General features: G+C 36.3%; 1 protein-coding gene and 1 pseudogene across 7 annotated transcripts; one reads left to right on the forward strand and one right to left on the reverse strand.

The window, feature by feature from the left end:
- Positions 1-4,122: 4,122 nt before the first annotated feature.
- On the forward strand, positions 4,123-5,527 carry LOC144551107 (nuclear transcription factor Y subunit B-3 pseudogene; annotated as a pseudogene). Of its 2 annotated transcripts, XR_013510764.1 has the most exons (2): positions 4,126-4,493; positions 4,579-5,527. The product of XR_013510764.1 is annotated as a nuclear transcription factor Y subunit B-3 pseudogene, transcript variant X2 (transcript). The 2 variants fall into 2 exon arrangements; XR_013510763.1 differs by having other exon boundaries at positions 4,123-5,527.
- Positions 5,470-14,702, reverse strand: LOC144551106 (UBQ, helicase-c and DEAD-like helicase domain-containing protein). 5 transcript variants are annotated; one of them, XR_013510762.1, is made up of 24 exons: positions 14,417-14,702; positions 13,567-14,268; positions 13,099-13,198; positions 12,917-13,014; positions 12,667-12,810; positions 12,398-12,466; positions 12,178-12,300; positions 11,948-12,097; positions 11,662-11,796; positions 11,486-11,565; positions 11,262-11,356; positions 10,666-10,733; positions 10,466-10,567; positions 10,305-10,366; positions 9,839-9,946; positions 9,599-9,674; positions 9,146-9,282; positions 8,703-8,862; positions 8,331-8,510; positions 8,105-8,221; positions 7,735-7,882; positions 7,401-7,568; positions 6,764-7,000; positions 5,470-6,005 (listed from the first exon to the last, which is right to left on the reverse strand). XR_013510762.1 is itself a non-coding variant. In XM_078298919.1 (24 exons), the coding sequence occupies exons 1-24, from the start codon at positions 14,564-14,566 to the stop codon at positions 5,775-5,777; spliced, it is 3,570 nt and encodes a 1,189-aa protein (XP_078155045.1). In that variant the 5' UTR covers positions 14,567-14,698; the 3' UTR covers positions 5,470-5,774. The 5 variants fall into 5 exon arrangements, 4 of the variants coding, with proteins under 4 accessions (XP_078155045.1, XP_078155044.1, XP_078155046.1 ...); XM_078298919.1 differs by having other exon boundaries at positions 7,727-7,882; positions 9,839-9,914; positions 10,351-10,366; positions 14,417-14,698; XM_078298918.1 differs by having other exon boundaries at positions 7,727-7,882; positions 14,417-14,698.
- Between the last annotated feature and the right edge of the window lie 3,287 nt (positions 14,703-17,989).

The raw sequence follows: 17,989 nt of genomic DNA on the forward strand, positions 1-17,989 counted from the left end.
TATATGCAGTCTGAGAGGAGTCAATTAAAATATTCATAACCCCTGCTAATCTATTAGCCAAAAGCTTTGTAATTATTTTATAACTACAATTAATGAGACTAATAGGTCTAAAATTCTTCACAGTAATGGCATCATCTTTTTTAGGAATCAAGCAAATGGATGCAAGATTAAATTTAGAAACATCTAAAGTATGATTGTAGAAAGCTGTAAATATCTTTAGTAAATCATCCTTAACAACATCCCAAAAAGATTGATAAAATTGAAAAGATATACCATCAGGCCCAGGAGCCTTAGAAGGATTACAAGAAAAAACAACTGTTTTAATTTCCTCTAAAGTAAATGGAGCTTGTAAAGAGAGACATTGGTCAAATGTTAAATTTTCAGAAGGTAACCATAGATTGTCTTGCAACGATAAAATTCGGGGTACAGAGGTTCCCATAAGACTTTTATAAAATTCAGTGATGTGACGTAGAATAATAGATTGATCAAAGCACATAGTTCCGTTAATTTCTAGACTACTAATGGTATTCTTTTTTTTCCTACTTGAGACTATAACATGGAAAAATTTAGTATTGAGGTCACCCTCTAAAAACCATTTCAAGTTGGCTCTTTGTTGCCAATATTGTTCCTCTTCTAAATATAATTTATGTAAATCTAATTGACAAGTTTTCGATTCATCTAAATCATGTTCTGAAAGACAATCATCTTCCATTTGATGCTCAAAAAATCCTAATTTAGCTAATAAATTAGCTTTGACTCTTTTCTTTTCACCCCTCACATTAGAATTCCAACCTCTAAGTTTTTGCCTAAATATTTGCATTTTCTTTTTCCAACTTATTCCAAGATCAGATGTTAAGGGAGTTTCACTCCACCAAGTTACAACTAACTCATAAAAACCATCATGAGCAAGCCAGGACTTATCAAATCTAATTATTTTTGTACGAGGAATAATAATTGCCTGAGTATCTAAAGTTAGAGGAGTATGATCTGAGTAAGCCCTTGGGAGAGATGTTAGTTTAGGAAAATTATAATGTTGATTCCAAGAATTAGTGCAAAAACATCTATCTAAAAGTGCAAGGGAGGCAGAATTAGTTGACCTAGCCCATGTAAATTTTCTATCAGATAAAGAGATTTCCATTAATTCATTAGTCCTAATGAAAAAATTAAATCTATTACTAATTACATGATTATAACTATTGCCAGATCTTTCCGATCTTCTTCTAATCATATTAAAATCACCTAAAATTACCCAAGCATGGATCCCTAAAGAGCATATATCATTTAATTCTAGAAGAAAAAGTCTTCTGGATCCAGTAGTCAAGGGCCCATACACAGTTGTAAATCAGACAAAGAATCATATGGAAATTGTTCTATCAAGAATTGAGTACCTGTAGTTGCCTTGGCAGATTTATTTGAAGATTTAGACTCCCCACCAACAGAAACCTCTTTAGCACCAGCTAATTGATTCAACTTCACTCGAAGACTGTTTCTAGGCTCTTCTTGAGAGGGTAAGACATGGTGTTTCCCCTTCCTCTTCTTCTCATTTTCATTGCGGAGAGCAACCTCCTTGGGTTCTTTAGAATCCATCGGAAGAGGAGGGGGAGGCGGTAATTCCATTGCTGAATCCCATGGGTCATGGTCCAGGACATGAGAAGTGGGCTCAAGTGGGTTAAAGTCAGTATCAGCTAGAGAGGTTAAAGGGGCAAATCTGTTGGAAACCCCATTCGTCAAAGATGAAGTGGTGTTCATAGGTGGCAAGATGGGGAGCGTGTGCAAGGGTGGCTCGGGCGGCTTAGAGACAACAGGGGGCAGTAGAGGAGGTGGTGGAGGGGCTAAGGGTGGTATAGGTGGGTTAGAGGGAGGTAGTGGCGGAAGGGATAGAGAGACAACTGGGGGCAGCAGAGGAGGTGGTGGAGGGGCTAAGGGTGGTATAGGTGGGTTAGAGGGGGGTAGTGGAGGAGGGGCTGAGGGAGGCAATGGTGGAGGAACTTGTCTTGCTTTCCAAAAATAATGATGAGGCACTGACAATGGCCGTCCATCGCCTTCAACAACAAATTGGACCAAATAGTAGCGAGTGATGCTATCTGGACCAGTGAAATAAAGCTTCCGACATAGTGGAATATCTGAGAAAGATATAAAGATTTACTTGGTGTACATATTATTAAAGAAAGATATAAATAGGCTTTTGTGGGCCAGCTTCAATTAAAATTATATTGAAGAGATGAGCTACTCAAATTTAATAAGAGCAGCGGCTCTAATTGTTTCTTCTCTCTCAATTTTAGTGTCTAATGGAACTATCCATTTTCACAATTTTTTGCATTTTTGTATTTGCTTTTGAATTGTTTTTCCATATTTTCTACTTCTTTTTTGTTTCTTTTTTGATTCTTTTATATTTCTTCTATATATAATATATTTTTAGAGATCAACATTATAGTCCTCTGTGGTTCTGTTTATGTTAAGATCTTGTTATTAATAAAATGGATGTCTTCAATTTTTACCTATTCGTGTGAAGTATTTTTTTATTTCTCTTAGGACATATATATTTATATTTAATTATTTTTCATAAAGATATTTTGAAATTTAAAAATTAATAACTAATTTTGCTAGCAAAAGAAGTATATTATTTAAAAATGTTAATAATATTTTGGTTTGTCTCTACAATCTTTTTTTTTCTTTTTTTTGGGGACGAGAACGAGATAATCCAGCAATTTCAACATAATATCTAGCATTAAAAATGTGTATACAGGTTTTAATGTGTATTATATTACTATATTATTTGAGTGTAACATTGTCTTAATTTAATTTTTTTTATTTATTTTTTTATTTTTTTATAACAAAATAAGCTTCAAGCAAAAAAATTCGGATTTAAGGTTTACGGTATATGGTATACGGTATACGGTTTGAACCCGATAATCTATTTGAATCCGATTTCTGCCCCCCCCCCCCCCTCCCCCTGACAGAAATCCTGGATCCGCCCCTGGTTACCATTGAGAATTGACATGCGTCTCTCTGAAGACAAACGAAAGCTTGTGCCACTGCATTAAATCCGCAATTTTCTTCTTAAAATTGTCCGCACATCACCAGACAAGCAAATAATAGTATACAATCGCAAACTTAGTTCAGGGTTCTAATTGTCTTTATTAAAATAAAATTAATTGGTTAGAATTAGAACTTAGAGCTTAGAGCATCTACAACAGTGATTTCTTTTAAATTGCTAATTTGATGTGTTAATTGCTAATATAATTGTTGAGATGTACCACAGTTTCTAGAATAGCAAATTTGCTTTAAAAGAAAACATTTGTTTTGGACACTGGCAAAACGTTTTATTTTTATTGGCTCTGTTTATTTTGTCTGCTCTCTTTGCCGCTGATGTGGATGAAAATGGAAATTGCGCAGATGCAGGATCCTATCTAATTAATTTCTTTGAATAACTTGTCAGCGATAATTAATTTTTTGTACTCCGCTGTGGATGCTCTTAGAGCATCTACATTCCTGAAACTATTAAAGTTTCTAATCTGATGTGGCAGTTTCTAATCCAGTTCCAGGGATGAGGAAGAGTTTCTTATTTAGAAACTATGCAGAAAAGTTTCTTATTAAGAAACTATTTATAAACTCTATGTTGGCCAAATGATTGGCTCAAATTGTTTCTCCTTTTTAATTTGTTGCTGACGTGGCTTAATAGAAACTCTAAAATGAGTTTCAAGGATGTGAGAGTTAGAAACTTTAAAGATCATAATTTCTAAAAAGTAGTTAATAGTTATTTAGAAATTCTTTTGAGTTTTAGGGATGTAGATGCTCTCAGAACTTGATTACCCGTAATCAGTTAATAACCAAACGCTTCAGGTTCACTTTTAAACAAGAAAGACCAGGTTCACTCAGATTACAGTTAGATTGATTCCGTGGACCCCACCACCCAATGAACGCTTCGATTGGCAGCACGTGCTCCGCATCGACGGCCGTGAAGTGTTCCTACTGGCCGGCTGGCTGCACTCGTCACTACTATTTTTTTTTTGAGAAAATCACTCGTCACTACTTATCATATCATTAAATAAACGGTAGTCATTTGTCCACGTGTCGCTCTCGATGCAACTTCTTAAGCCCAGATCCAACGCTACTAGTCACTCTAACAACTTTAATTCCCTCTCCTAGTCCCCTTTCTTCTTCCCTCTCTCCTCCTCCAAGTGGAATAAATAACGATTTGATCCCAGAAACGTCTTCACAGTTTCTAGGCCAAAAGATATCTATACATCTCTTTCCCTCACCTAACTTTCTTTTTTCTAAGTTCTGGATGAACTGTTTTGCCTATATAGGCTGTCTCTCTTTTGGTCTAATACTGTTGTCCAAACTCTGAAACCCCCATCAGATTATTTATTTTCAGAAAGAAAAAAAAAAACACCATCAGAGATTTTACTTCTTTTAAATCATGTTCGACTAGTTAGTTGTTCTTCTGTTTATTAGATTTGCTAGAGTTATATTCTAATTTCCCCACTCAGGTACTTTCTTTTTTACTTCTAGAAAGACCAAAAACCTCTTCAAACCACCATCCATCTCAAGTTCTAAACTCTTTTTCCATGGCAGATTCAGATAATGAATCAGGTGGACAAAGAAGCGCGCATAACCTCTCGTTCCTACGGGAGCAAGACCATTTCCTTCCGATCGCAAACGTAAGCCGGATCATGAAACGGGCACTCCCAGCCAATGCAAAGATTTCCAAAGATGCCAAGGAGACGATGCAGGAGTGTGTCTCTGAGTTCATCAGCTTCATTACCGGCGAGGCATCTGACAAGTGCCAGAGAGAGAAGAGGAAGACTGTAAACGGTGATGATCTCATTTGGGCCATGACCACTCTAGGATTTGAAGATTATGTCGAACCGTTAAAGGTGTATTTGCAGAGGTTTAGAGAGCTTGAAGGCGATAAAGGGATCCCACAAAAGGAAGGGGGAGTTGTAGAGGAGACCGATATGCATGCTCGTGCTATGGGTATGACAGGGCAGTCGGTATCGATGGTCCCAGGACTGGTACATGAACAGGAGATGTATTATCAGCAAATGAGGACTAACGGTTTAGGGTTTGGGACTGGTGGTACCGGTGGTTCTTCCTCGGGGCCTTTTGGAAGGTAAGGTAGGGTTCGTACGAGTATGTCGTCATGTTGAATCCAAACTTCATTGTTGATTGGGTTTTCTGATCAAATGTGTAGCGAGTCAACGGATTGTTTCCATACAGGCAGTACCAGGTGCTAACTTTTCTAGGGGTCCAAGATTGCAGTGACTCGTTGCGCAGAGTGCAAAGAGAAGAAAGCTACACTTTCTTAGACAGTTAGACCTAAAGTGTTATAAACGGTTTGATCGGTTGCTCGATTTCTACACCAATTGCCACAGCTGTTCGGATTCTGCTTGGCAGCTTTTATCTTTTGGTATCTGTTGAATGTTCTAGGCCCTGTGGCTTAGAATTGTATATAGTAGCTCTCAGTTTCGAATGTTTTTTTTTTAATTTCCTTCTTTACTTTAAAATATACGTTTCGTGCCAACATTACACTCTTTACTTTTGCAAGCACCTGAGGTGCCCTTTATCTGATAAGAAAGGATTTATTCTGACGGAGACATAAAGGTTCACCAAAATTTTCTCCAACCTAGTAAGCGAAAAGAAATATATGTATCGTTCCCAACTTCTGACTTCAAATTTCATATATCAACACAAGTTAAATCCAATTTGCAAACAAATTGAACTAATTTTATAGTTTAGCCACATGACTCTTAAATCTTACTATAAGTCCTTCAATTCTGGCCAGAGCTTTGATCTCTACCATTTCTTCGCTCAAGAAATAATTTCTCTTCTTCTATTACACCCTCGAGGATTATGATAGCAGCCTCTTTGTTTAAGACCTCATTATACTCGCCGCATGTCAGTGTCTGGACACAATTTGGACAACCGGTAGGGGTCACACAGGCGCAGGTGGATACCAGCTCCAATGCAGCAATTAACAGTTCGCCAAAGAGCGCTTGAACCTGTTAAAGAGTATAAAATAAATAAAATAAAAAATACATCTCCACAAGCTTAACCTAAAACAATACATATACTAATTTTGTCTTGATGAAAGAACATGCCACCAGCATTTTTTTTTTTAACAAAATACTTCTTGTTTTCTGCGGTGTAGTACACAATATTTGATAAAGTACGCAATAGTTGGTATAACCTCTTTAGATGAGTCAACACCCTTATCATCGAAAACAGGGACACCTTTTTCTCAACATGTGTTAATCAATTGATGCTGTGTTGATGATTTATTTTTCATTTTTATACTGTCATCAGAACACACATTAACAATTGAGAAGGTGTGCAAGCATCCACACAAAAAAAAGGAAGTCACTATAAGACTGGACCATTATATTATAATACAACTGCAGTTTGGTTGTGCAATAAGCTTAATGCAGTAACACTTGTATTACATCTATGAAGCCAAACAGACATTACTTTGTGGGGAATAAAGCAGGATAAGGTCCAAGCTGAGTGGGGCAAGTTATGCACCTTTATAGGTGACAAAAAGTAATCTGATTCCGTACTATTGTGGGCCTAAATAAGCACAAGTATATTATCCTACAAACCAATTTTGAATACATGAATCCAATAAAAACAACAGGTCCCTATTCAATGATTTTCTTATTATGTTTGCTTTTCTTTTCTTTTTCTTTTTCTTTTGAGGACAAAAACAAGCAATATAAAATTTGGCAACACTACAGGAGTTTGCAGAAATTAAGAATTTCACCTGCCATGCAAGACCAATGCCGCCGGGGTGCCGGTCATATAGCAAAATTCTCTTGGGATTGGCACGTTTATCATGGGGATTTGCACACTCTGTCCCAAGATCAGAAGCATTGCAAGTTATGTAGAGAGGTGCTACATTAAGAAGAGCGTGGGAAGCAGCATGTGAGCCGGCTCTAAAAACAAGGTCTCGTGCCTCAACTGCTTTCTTCACTGATTCGGGAACTCTTATCCATGCTGCCTAGTTTATCAAAAAATCATGACATAGAAATGGTACCGAAAAAATAATTTTTATTGACAATTATGAAACTATTAGTAACTACTAACTACTTGAAGTGATTTTCCATTGTCAATATTTATCCTATTGTTGAGTCTTTATTAGAGCATTTCCAAATCTAATTTTAACTTCTCTAACAAGGCTTTGTATAATCAAAAACCTTAACAGAGTCGTTAACAGTGGTACCAATAGCGGGTGCTCAATTATTTCTAGTACAGTATGTTCCCTTGAAAGTACCCGCTAGCATGCGCCATACTACAGAAGTACTCTGATGCATTTGAGTATAGCCCTATTCTGGTTACTGAATTATATTTTTATTATAATCACATTTATTCTGGGATAGTGCAAAACATAAGAAGCACACCTGTGAATCATATGAATATGAAGGGAGAGAAAGTCCAACACTATCAAATATCTGATTGCTTGCTTTCCATATTTTGTAAAAGCCAAACCAGGTACTTTTTACTTTGCAATTATTTGCCTCTGCTGTTGATTTCACATGCTCCCTGTCAGAGTTCACAAGAGGGTAGGCCTGAAATTGTACAGTGAAAATACAGTCAGTTAATAGCTACTTTATTTTTCTTATCTTGCAGAGGGCAAATTGGTGACATTTCTCTTGTGGTTGTCTGCTATTGTTTTCATGCTTCAGACTGATCCAATATACTGTTTGATTAAGTAAAACAGACATACAAGGTCACCTCCAACCACATGGATGTCAGTGTAGTCACGAGTTTTTGTGTAATACTTCAAGTCAGCTTTATGGCATAATGCAGTCTTTGTAGATAACTGTAGCTCATCTACCAAATAAGTCATGCCTTGATTCATGTACACAGCACCCTCATAGACCTAACAGAAACAAAAAGAATAAGCTTTCAACAACTTCATTTGCAAATATCAGTATCAATAGGAAATTGGATCCTAGTTCTTTTCACTGTTATTAATAATGCTCTAGCAGTACACCATCATTATTCTTACAACTAATATAACAGTTACTTTGTTATGAGTTTATTTACTTGTTTCTACCTATAATTTCTGCATCCTTATGAGAGTAGCACGGGAGTGAAATACCTGAAAAAAAGCCCTGCTTTCTTCAATTTCCTCGACTACTTTATCAGTTGACTTATCTATAACTCTATATTTGTCGTTCTCAATTGCTCGCAGGCTAACTCCATGTGAAGGATTTTTCTGCCACAAAACAAGACATCCAAAATATCAACAAACAAACACATTAGTTTTCATGAAACATGAAACAAGTTGAAACTGTAATAAGATAGATACAACGAAAAAAACTAACCTCTGGGCCAATATAGCTCCACATATTTTTAGACAGGTCACCACCAGGATTATTACCAAGATAGCCCTTGTTTCTTAGAGATGACATGGAGCGTTCTAGACCAAACCTGAAGTATTTCTCATCATATTGCAAACAAAGCGGTAATTCATTGGCAGCGCATGCGAGATGTTGTTCTAGCACCTTTTTTCAAAAAAAAAAAAAAAAGGAAACCAAAAATTAAGTAAAATTGTGCTAACTTTAAGTAAACTTTGCAAAGATGTCCCTCACTCACCAAGGTTTTGTCAATTAGTAGACATTTTTGCTTAGTATTAGACAAACTGATGCAAGTTTTGCAAAAGCTAAAAATGAAAACTTGGATCATAAAGAAAAGACCTTTAGATTACATGCGTCAACTTGGCAGTGCTCAATTGGTCGTCCAAAGAGTTTATTTGGAAATTTCATGAAGTACTGATCCAGAGGTCCCTCAAATGCAACGTATATTGCTAATGACGGTCTTGCCCTTCTTCCTGATCTCCCTGCTTGCTGCCATAAGCTGAAAGTTCAAGCCATATTACACGACATACATTGCAAAAGTTAACAATATGAATCTTTAGACCTGTATTACCCGGTGGGTTTTCATCCAGACTTCCCTATTGTTCCATACCAACAACCACATTCCTTCCGGTAGTGTAAAACTTCCTAATATTTGCAATAATGCTTCCATAATAAAGTTTGTCGCATTTTAAAGATAACTACAGTTAGTTATAGTCTTAAACCAGTACCAAACTGACACATCGCCATACCCGTTAGTAGAATCATTTTAATTTAAAACTTACCTTGCAACGCTACCAGGAAAGCCGAGATGTAAGGTTGCATCGATATGGCCCACATCGATGCCTAGCTCAAGAGCATTAGTTGCGGCTACACCACGCAGCTTTCCATCAAATAAGTCTGCCTCAATCTTTCTTCTATCCTGCTCAGCATGTCATCAAGCTTTTAATTGACCCCAGATGAATAGCACTGTGAGGAAAATAAACATAGAACAAATGCTAAGACCTAGTACCTTTCATATTGGACAGAACAACAACAAACTGGTCAGGCCTGGGACCACTATAGTATAATATTACACTGGACCTGCACTGGTTGATACTCGGAGATCAAGATAAAAAGATATGAGAAATTAGACACGGGTACACAATATATGTAGTATTCTATTACCAAAACAAACAACCTAAATATTTGAAAAGAAACATATTTGTCAAAAAGAAGAAATCATATAAAAAAAAAACCTCAGCAATATAGCCAGCACGATAAACAGCTATAGCATCAACCAATTGCTCTGATGCCTCCTTTAAAACTTCCCGCCTATTTAAATAGGTACATCAAAAGGATCAACCAAATGAAAACTAACAATAAAACTATGCAAAACTATAAACTATTATGCCATGATCCGAAGTATCAATTTCTGTAATGGGCACCAACATGTAGTTAGTACTACCATTTGAAAAGTGAGATTAAAAAGAGCTTACGTGTAAGAGAGAACCAGCTCACATAGCTTGCGTGTTTTACAGAATGCAATACACTTTAGACCATGTTGCACCATTTCTGCAAACAGATATGAAACCTCCATTATTGGGCTGCAAAAGAAAGTAGAAGATGCCAACCATTAATATTGCATGCTATTAGTCTGTAATTAACAAAATTCAGCCTATGTACAAGGATAGTTAAAAATCACAACCAAAGATTAGGTCTAAGTTTTAGTTTCAGCCATTTCTTATTTCTCTTTTTTGGTCAAACCCTTGTTCTTTTGAAAGATAAATCCAATGCCCGATGCATGGTCTGCAGGCTGCAGCTAAATGCCTAACAATTGAATATTAAAGAAGCCACCACAAGTAACATTCTAACAAACTATTTCCAAACAATTAAATAAACAATATAAAAGTAATTGTGGTTGGGGGAAAAAATCAAGAATTTCCATAAAGAATAAAAACGCACCTGGTACGTCTGTTTAGGACACCTTTGACTGTTTTCTCATTCTTACCTAGAGTCCTTGAACCCTAAAAAATAGAAGTGAACATTACATCTTTGATATCCCTAAATGCATATTTTCTTTTGAACTTCTATGAGTAATTGCAAATCATAAAGTTGGTGATTACATCAATGGACCGCAGTGGAGGGTTCCACAACAAAAAGTACTTTGGACTGCATGGGCTCCCGTCTTTTTGAATCAATTCTAGGCTATCCAGATTAGTCAACTCCTAAAAAAAGGAGCATGAATTGGCATTTTTGAACTTGCAATTATTAAAATAATTTCGTTGCGAAATTAATAACAGGGAAAAATGCATGATCAGCATACCATGGCATGCTCACGTGGGTTTGCGCAGGTAGCAGTGCACAAAATGAAAGTAGGATTGCTAAAATAAACTGAAGAAAAAGCAAATAAAAGTCATGAAAGAAAACAAAGGGGCTTTTGAAGTCTACATCACCAATTATACTGCATAAAGAAAAGGCGTTGTATTTATCGTACTTAGCACTATTACCCAACAATTTTGTCATTTGCAGCCAACATCCAACTGCTGAGAAAACTTTAAATCAAACACAAAACCAATTTACTCTGTAAAGTGAAAATTCTACTCCATGACTTGTTCATTGAAGCTTGGTGTCTAGTAACTAAATCCTTCATTTGCTAGATATTGGTTCGTTACGAGTAGTGCCGAGATGTTATATTTGGTGGGTTGTTATTTCCCATTGGAAAAATTATGTGATGTCCCGTTATTAGTTACAGATATGGGAAGTTCCAATTCTTTTGCAAATAAATGCTGAATGCAATTTGCAAAAGACCATGATATCAAATAGAAATTAGCATTCAGGGCAAATTCTCACAAAGGGGAGGTCACAGATTCAACCCCATTTAGGAAAAAGAAGAAGAAGTTATAACAGTATTCGTCATACCAGTAGAACATATACGTCTCAACCTCCTCAGGACAAAAGAAGTATGACAACCAAATGCTCCTTTGTATATATGGGCTTCGTCTATAACAATGTACCTATGGAAGACATTGAAAGCTAACTAATTTGACCCAAGAATTTTTGCTCCACAGATTAAGCTTCTAGAAGATAATCTTATTCTTCTATTTATCATATATATCAATGTATGATATGAAGGCATTTTGTACCTGAGATTTGACAATATGCGTTGGAATTGACTATGATAAGGTAGGATCGACACATGTAACATATCAGGATTTGTAATGATCTGTGCAGACAATTAAACAGATACATACTGAAAATATTAAACAAATTAAAGAAAGAGAAATGCATAAATTAAGGAGAGCTCAAAGTTGGTGCATACAATTTGAGCATTATCTCTAATCCAAGCACGGTCTTCCTTGGAAGTATCGCCATCATATATGCCAACATTTAAATTAAGAAAATTCAGGGCTTCTTTCAACTTTAATAAAGTTCTCAGCTGATCTTGAGATAATGCCTGCATTAATTATTAAAAGTGACTCAGTCTTTTAACCTCAATTTCGTTTGTAAAGTGCTGATAGGGAATTCTCTGAAAATGTTTCCACACAACCCAAATGAAAGAAAGATTCTATGAATAAATAAATAAATGAAAAAACAAAAACAAAAACCTTGGTAGGGAAGACATAAAGAGCACATGCTACTGAGTTTTTAGAAAAAGTTTCTACAACTGGAATATTGTAGCAAAGAGATTTGCCGCTAGAGGTTGATGTTGCCACTACCACACTCTTCCCAGACAGCACCAATTGTATAGCCTCAGCCTGTGTATTATTTAGAAATAAACATGAAGTTCAAGCAGTGTTCATGACTAACAGCAAAAAAATAAAAATAAATAAGTCACCTGATGGTGGTACAATTTAGTTATACTAAGTTGCTCAAGGGCTTCTTTCACTTCCTTTGAAATGTTTTCTGGGATTTCCACGTAAACTGGCTCCTTTGCTTCTATCTGTTCTATATGTACAACCTGCAAAAAAAGACAGAGAGGGGAAAATATGTTTATCCACTTCACTTGCACAAGTTACGCTGATAAGTGTGTATGAGAGAGAACGAGAGAGTGAAACCTGTCCCTGTTTTCCCAATCCCTGCTTAAGATGCTCAATCATTTTAACAGCTTCCAAGGTCTCCATTCCCTGGTGAAAATTTAAGATGTTAAATTCTCATTAGAGCCCCACCAAAACAATTATATTGTCTAATATCAGCAGGTTCGAAATGGTGGTAATTTATTTTCAGTCAAAGCCAAAAAAATTATCACGATCAGGTTTGACTGATTTTATACATATTATTTGAGGAAGATGACAGTATGCATTCTATAGGTAAGAATCAGACTTACGCGGCAACCAACCCTATGGGCATTAGAGTTATTAATCTTCGCCCCCTTTGTATTACAGCATTTTGAAGCACTAAATTTTAGCTTACTAGAAGCAAGTTCTTCAAAAGAGATCTCAAGTGGCATGTTTGTCCTTTGCCTTTGCTTCTGGATAACCAAGTAAAAAATAAGTCAGCAAGAACTCCTCTCCCCTCCCCCAAGAAAAATAAATAAATAAATTCAGATGTTGGTCAGATATTGATTGAAATGTTACCAGACAGTTCTTTATAGAATTCCACAGCTCTGCCCTAAAATCATTCCACCTCTTTGCAAGAGCATTAACAACAGATGCCCTAGTTGGCCTTCTTCTTTCTGTTGATATGAGAGCTAAATTTGCACACACAAGAATTCTAAAATGAAATTAAAGCACCTTGGTCTCAAATTTAAATCTCCTACCTTTAGTTTCTGATATAAAGTCATGATTCAAGGTATTTTTTATGATAATGGAACAGCTCAAGTTGGTCACTTCCTCTTCTTGTTTAGCCAAGATAACAGTCTACAAATAAAAAAAATGTATCAACTGATAAAAATGCTACTTTATTTAATTTTGTAAACCATTTATAATTAATGGCAGCCTGGTAGGAGATTTATATTAATTTACTGCAAAAAGTAAAGTTGCTTATACTTGATTTCCAATTAGCAAGTAATGAGACATATAATGCAGGTACATACCACGCCAACCAGCAGTAGCAAATTAATATTGCGAACATGGTTTAAGTTCATTTTTTTCCTGATAGCACTCCATTATACAAATGATGCATTTTGCAATAGAATGTGCCAAGTATTGGTATAAAACCAACTTGTTACTATATCTATTTTTGTGTACAAGTCAATAGCCTATGGCAAAAAGTGAATTCACTTTACCTTGGGACAAAGTTGTGAGAGTGTCTCCAAATCTGACATAAGCACTTCCTCAATTCCAAACATAGCATGTTTCTTTAAAACACCTTCTAGATATCCCCAAGTCATAAAATGTCTATTTTTCATTTGAATCACCCCATAAAACATATTAAGTAATGTAAAGACCTTTACGAGTCTAGTCAACCATGGTGGACATGCACATTTTGTATCGCTTTCAGACATCCTGAACAACTCAATGAACAACAAACAGCTATCAGAGTCACTGTCAGATAAACAAGATACTGAATCAAGCACTTGTTGCATTGCACCACCAAACTTCTCATTAAATGTTTCTTCTAGGTTGGTACCCAGAATGTCCGTAATCACGCCTTCATTATCCAAAGACACCTTGGACTTCTTACTTGGGGGAATATGTGAAGGAAAATAGGAAGAAGAAGAAGAGGAGGAGGACCAGCTGCTATTTACATTTTTCAAATTTGTTTCTGATCGAGGGATGTCAGATAAAGACGAGAGGTCGCTCATAATATCTTGCCAAACTGAGGCCGATGCAGGTGATGGCTCAGCAGGTTTTGATGACACGGTACTTTGATTGGCTGTGCTTGAGATGGATTGAATTTGTTGTCTTTTCTTTGTGAACGGGACAAATACTAAAAACTCACTGTCACCAATTGTGCTAATCTGAGTTTCTAAGCTTAATTTAGAGCCCTGTATATAAAGTTTAAAATGATTCCGTCAAATTAACAAATTAATGAGAATCCACCAATTGAGCTAATAATTGATGACAGTAACCACAAAAATAACTGAACAGCTTCAGTGAGAAAGAGCAATTGTGAATATAAAGAGAAAACCGGACCTGAAAGAAGAGGTGGAAATTCGGGCAATTTTTGGCGGGAAGAAAAGACTCCTTGAGAAGAAGCTTAAGGTCGCGAATCGAACTGTCGAGAGTTGCTTTAATGGCGATCGACTCACCACCAAGGGTTCGGATTTGGACCACTTTCTCCATTTCAGAGCTTCACGTACACTCGTCTCTTAGTATAGATTGTATAGCGAGCAACTCCGCTATGCGAACCCTAACTGACATTTTGGCGGGGAGGCAAATCAGGCAACTCTTTATTTATTTTTTCTTTTTCTTTTTCTTTTTCTTTTACTTTTTCCTTCTTCCGAGTGTCGGAAAAATTCGGATCCTACCAAGTACCTGAGGTGCAAATATTAAATCTCAACCGTTCTTTTAACCTGGAACGAATCTTAAAACGAATCCCTATAGTTTCCAACTTTCCATTGGCATCGCATTGACTTTGGTCTGGCTGGGATTAATGAAGGCCGTCCGTTGTAATTGTTCTCAGTGAGGTACCTGGGAGGATACGGATTCGTGTCGGAAACCGGTGGCAATTTGGACGAGTCGGGTAAGACTTGGATTGGATCGGTTCGAGCGAGTTTGATATCTCGATGTTTTTGGTCGTTTAACACTGTGATCGAAACGCAAGACTTATTGGAACTCAATTGATTTAATTTAATAGAATTTAACAGATATGAATCTAATTGAATCTTTTTTATCAGAACTAAAATAGAAAAAAAATGCTCAAATTATTTATTAAAAGTATACATAATACAAAAAAAATATATATTATTTGAGTAAGACTGACACCTATGTTTCAATTTAAAGGAACGAGATCTGGTACTCTTCAAAATCATGTTCTCTCTGCTATTCTCTCTATCTCTCTCCCACGTGATTCTCTTTCTCTCTCCTCTTATTTGAAAAGAGAAAAAAATAGCAGAAAGCTACTTTTCTAGCCAATTTGAATAACGTCGTGTGTCTCTTCAATTTAATAGGGGGACATTTGAATATCCATTAGACGTATAATCGGAACGTCTCTGCATATCAAGGTGTTTATTCACCGAAATTTTTATTAATAGGAAATTAATTAAATAAATATCGATAATGAAGAACGAATTAGAGTTTTTTCAAGATATAGGGAAAACGTGATAGTTTATAATGTCATCTGAACATTACAGACTATCACAACATGATTAGCAATAAACTAATTATCACTCTTATTAATTAACTAAAAAAAATTCTGAACATGATAGAGTGTCATATCCAACCACTCATGAAAATTCAATCATATTACCTCAAATTCGTCCACCAATCAGGAGCTGCCACATACACAAATCATAAAATATTTAATAAATTTGACTATCACTTGGTTTTCTCAAATTGGACCTTGACGTGATTAACAATCACGTCTAGTAATTTTTTTTGTTTGGTTTTTTAGTTAATTACTAAGTGTATGGTTAATTCTAGTCATGATAGTCTATAACGTTCAGATGACATTATACATTATCACGTTTTCCTTATATTTCGAAAAAACTCATATTCGTTCTCCATTATCGATATTTATTTAATTAATTTTCTATTAATAAAAATTTCGAATTTATTCACATCATGTGTCTCTTTTCTGACCGAAAATGACATGGCAATGTACTTTATACAAACTGACACATTACGTCATGACATATTATGATATCGACAAACGGACGCACAAACTGCTCTAAAAAACAATTATTTGCCAACAAATGTTCCTTCGTTTTACAATTTTTTTTAATAATTTTTGTTCATATTTGTTGATGTTTCTTCTAATTTGTTTTTTCAATGAACTAACTTATAATTCGAAAAAATTAACATGATAAATCATGTCACATTTGGTGTCACACCCCGCGGCCACGGGTCGTAACAGTCCCCCGCCGTAAGCATACAACGCCGTGTATGCTTACAAGGCTACTCACATTTCAAACCAAACAACAAGCAATTCAAACAAGTTTCTAATATATATATCAGAGTACACAGTCTGGTCAGCATATAATACAACAAAAGTATCTCATCCGGATACCAACCACGAGGCCTACCCTAAATCTATACAACAAAAGATATCTAGGGTCATATACTGGTAAGCTACTAAGGCCTACTACTCTCGTGCCTCTCCGGAATCAGTCGCACCAATACCTGTAAAATAACGGGGAAGGTGGGGGTGAGAATAAATTCTCAGTGCGAATTTGCCACATTTGAATTATTGGACTTGCAATCAAACTCTATATTCAATAATGAAACCCAAACAACAACAATGCAAACAGTTATATAAGAAAACATAAATAACAGAATGCCACTACTCGACAACAGTTAATCAACCTGAAACACAGTTTACGGAATTTCCAAGATGAATCTCAAACACAACATATATTTTGGCTTAACTCGATTCCTAACTCAGTTCAGTAGGGCTTGTAGCAATTACAGATGTTCTTTCGAGCTGAACCTTTATCAAACCCACATCTGTAGGGTTACTGACACCTACAGATGGCCAACCGCTGGACCCTTTATCTGACACCCATCTGCAACCGCTTGGCTTAACAGTTTATTAAGGCCTGGTTCAAATCATGTAAAGAAAATCCACTTTAGAATCGTTTCCAATATTCGTCATATTCAATCGACCGTTCAAATGCATTAACACGTAGGAAAATGCTACTGAGCCATAGACGTTACACAAGTCAACCACGATTTCCAATCACACATCTCATAACATAATCACCCTCCCTCGTCCCAACCGGTACTGGGAATATCGAGGGCCGTTCACCTAAGGCCATTTAGGATCCTGGGAATCCAAGTCAGCATACAGCCCGACTTGGCAAATTCATTGGATCCAAGTGCTTAACTTCGTAAATCCATTCACATACATTCACATATTCAATCCAATCGTGGTGACTTTCAATCAAGATCAGATCACAATAGATCAACATAACCTATAACCATACCAGCATGCAAATCATTCAATTCAGATCAATTCCAGTTAACTTTGATTGGGCTATGCAAATGCTCTACACAATTCAGTGATGCAATCAATGATATTCAACATGACAAACGAATACACAGTTTAATTCCTGAAAATAAAGTATCAAACAAGTCCAAGAATCCCGCACCTGTTTGACGAGCGTACCGCTTAAGCTAAGGATCGGACGTCTCGTAGGGTCTCGCAAGTTCTTGCTCGACCGAGCCTACACCTATATTATACGTATACTAGGTTTAACATTGGTTCAGGATCGAGGAGTTTAATCGAGTGGTGCTAGGGCTTATACCTTCCCTATCCAATTTCTATGTTTTTGGTATCAATTCGTTCGGTTCATTATTTCTTACCAACATCATCTAAAACCACACAAAATTCATCTAGGTCCTCGGGACCATACAACTCTCCATTTGGTGACCATCAATCACCGGTTCACTACTTTGGTTCTCGGTTCATTTCAATTTACCGTTTGGTTAACCCTAATTTGGTCAAAACCTCAAATCGGCCGTTAAATGTTCTAAAAATTTACGATCAGGAGGCAACCCTACCGATTACAAGTCTAATTGGTCGGGTTAAACAAATCAAATCACGAT

This window comes from Carex rostrata, chromosome 3 (genome assembly GCF_964058835.1).
Source record: "Carex rostrata chromosome 3, lpCarRost1.2, whole genome shotgun sequence".
NCBI lineage: Eukaryota > Viridiplantae > Streptophyta > Magnoliopsida > Poales > Cyperaceae > Carex > Carex rostrata.

Coding starts and splice junctions, on each gene's coding strand:
- LOC144551106 (XM_078298918.1), bottom strand. CDS start 14,566: ATGGAGAAAGTGGTCCAAATCCGAACCCTTGGTGGTGAGTCGATCGCC. Junction 10,367..10,465: donor CTCCACTGCGGTCCATTGAT/GTAATCACCAAC, acceptor TCTATTTTTTAG/GGTTCAAGGACTCTAGGTAA. Junction 9,283..9,598: donor GTGCTGGCTATATTGCTGAG/GTTTTTTTTTTA, acceptor CATGCTGAGCAG/GATAGAAGAAAGATTGAGGC.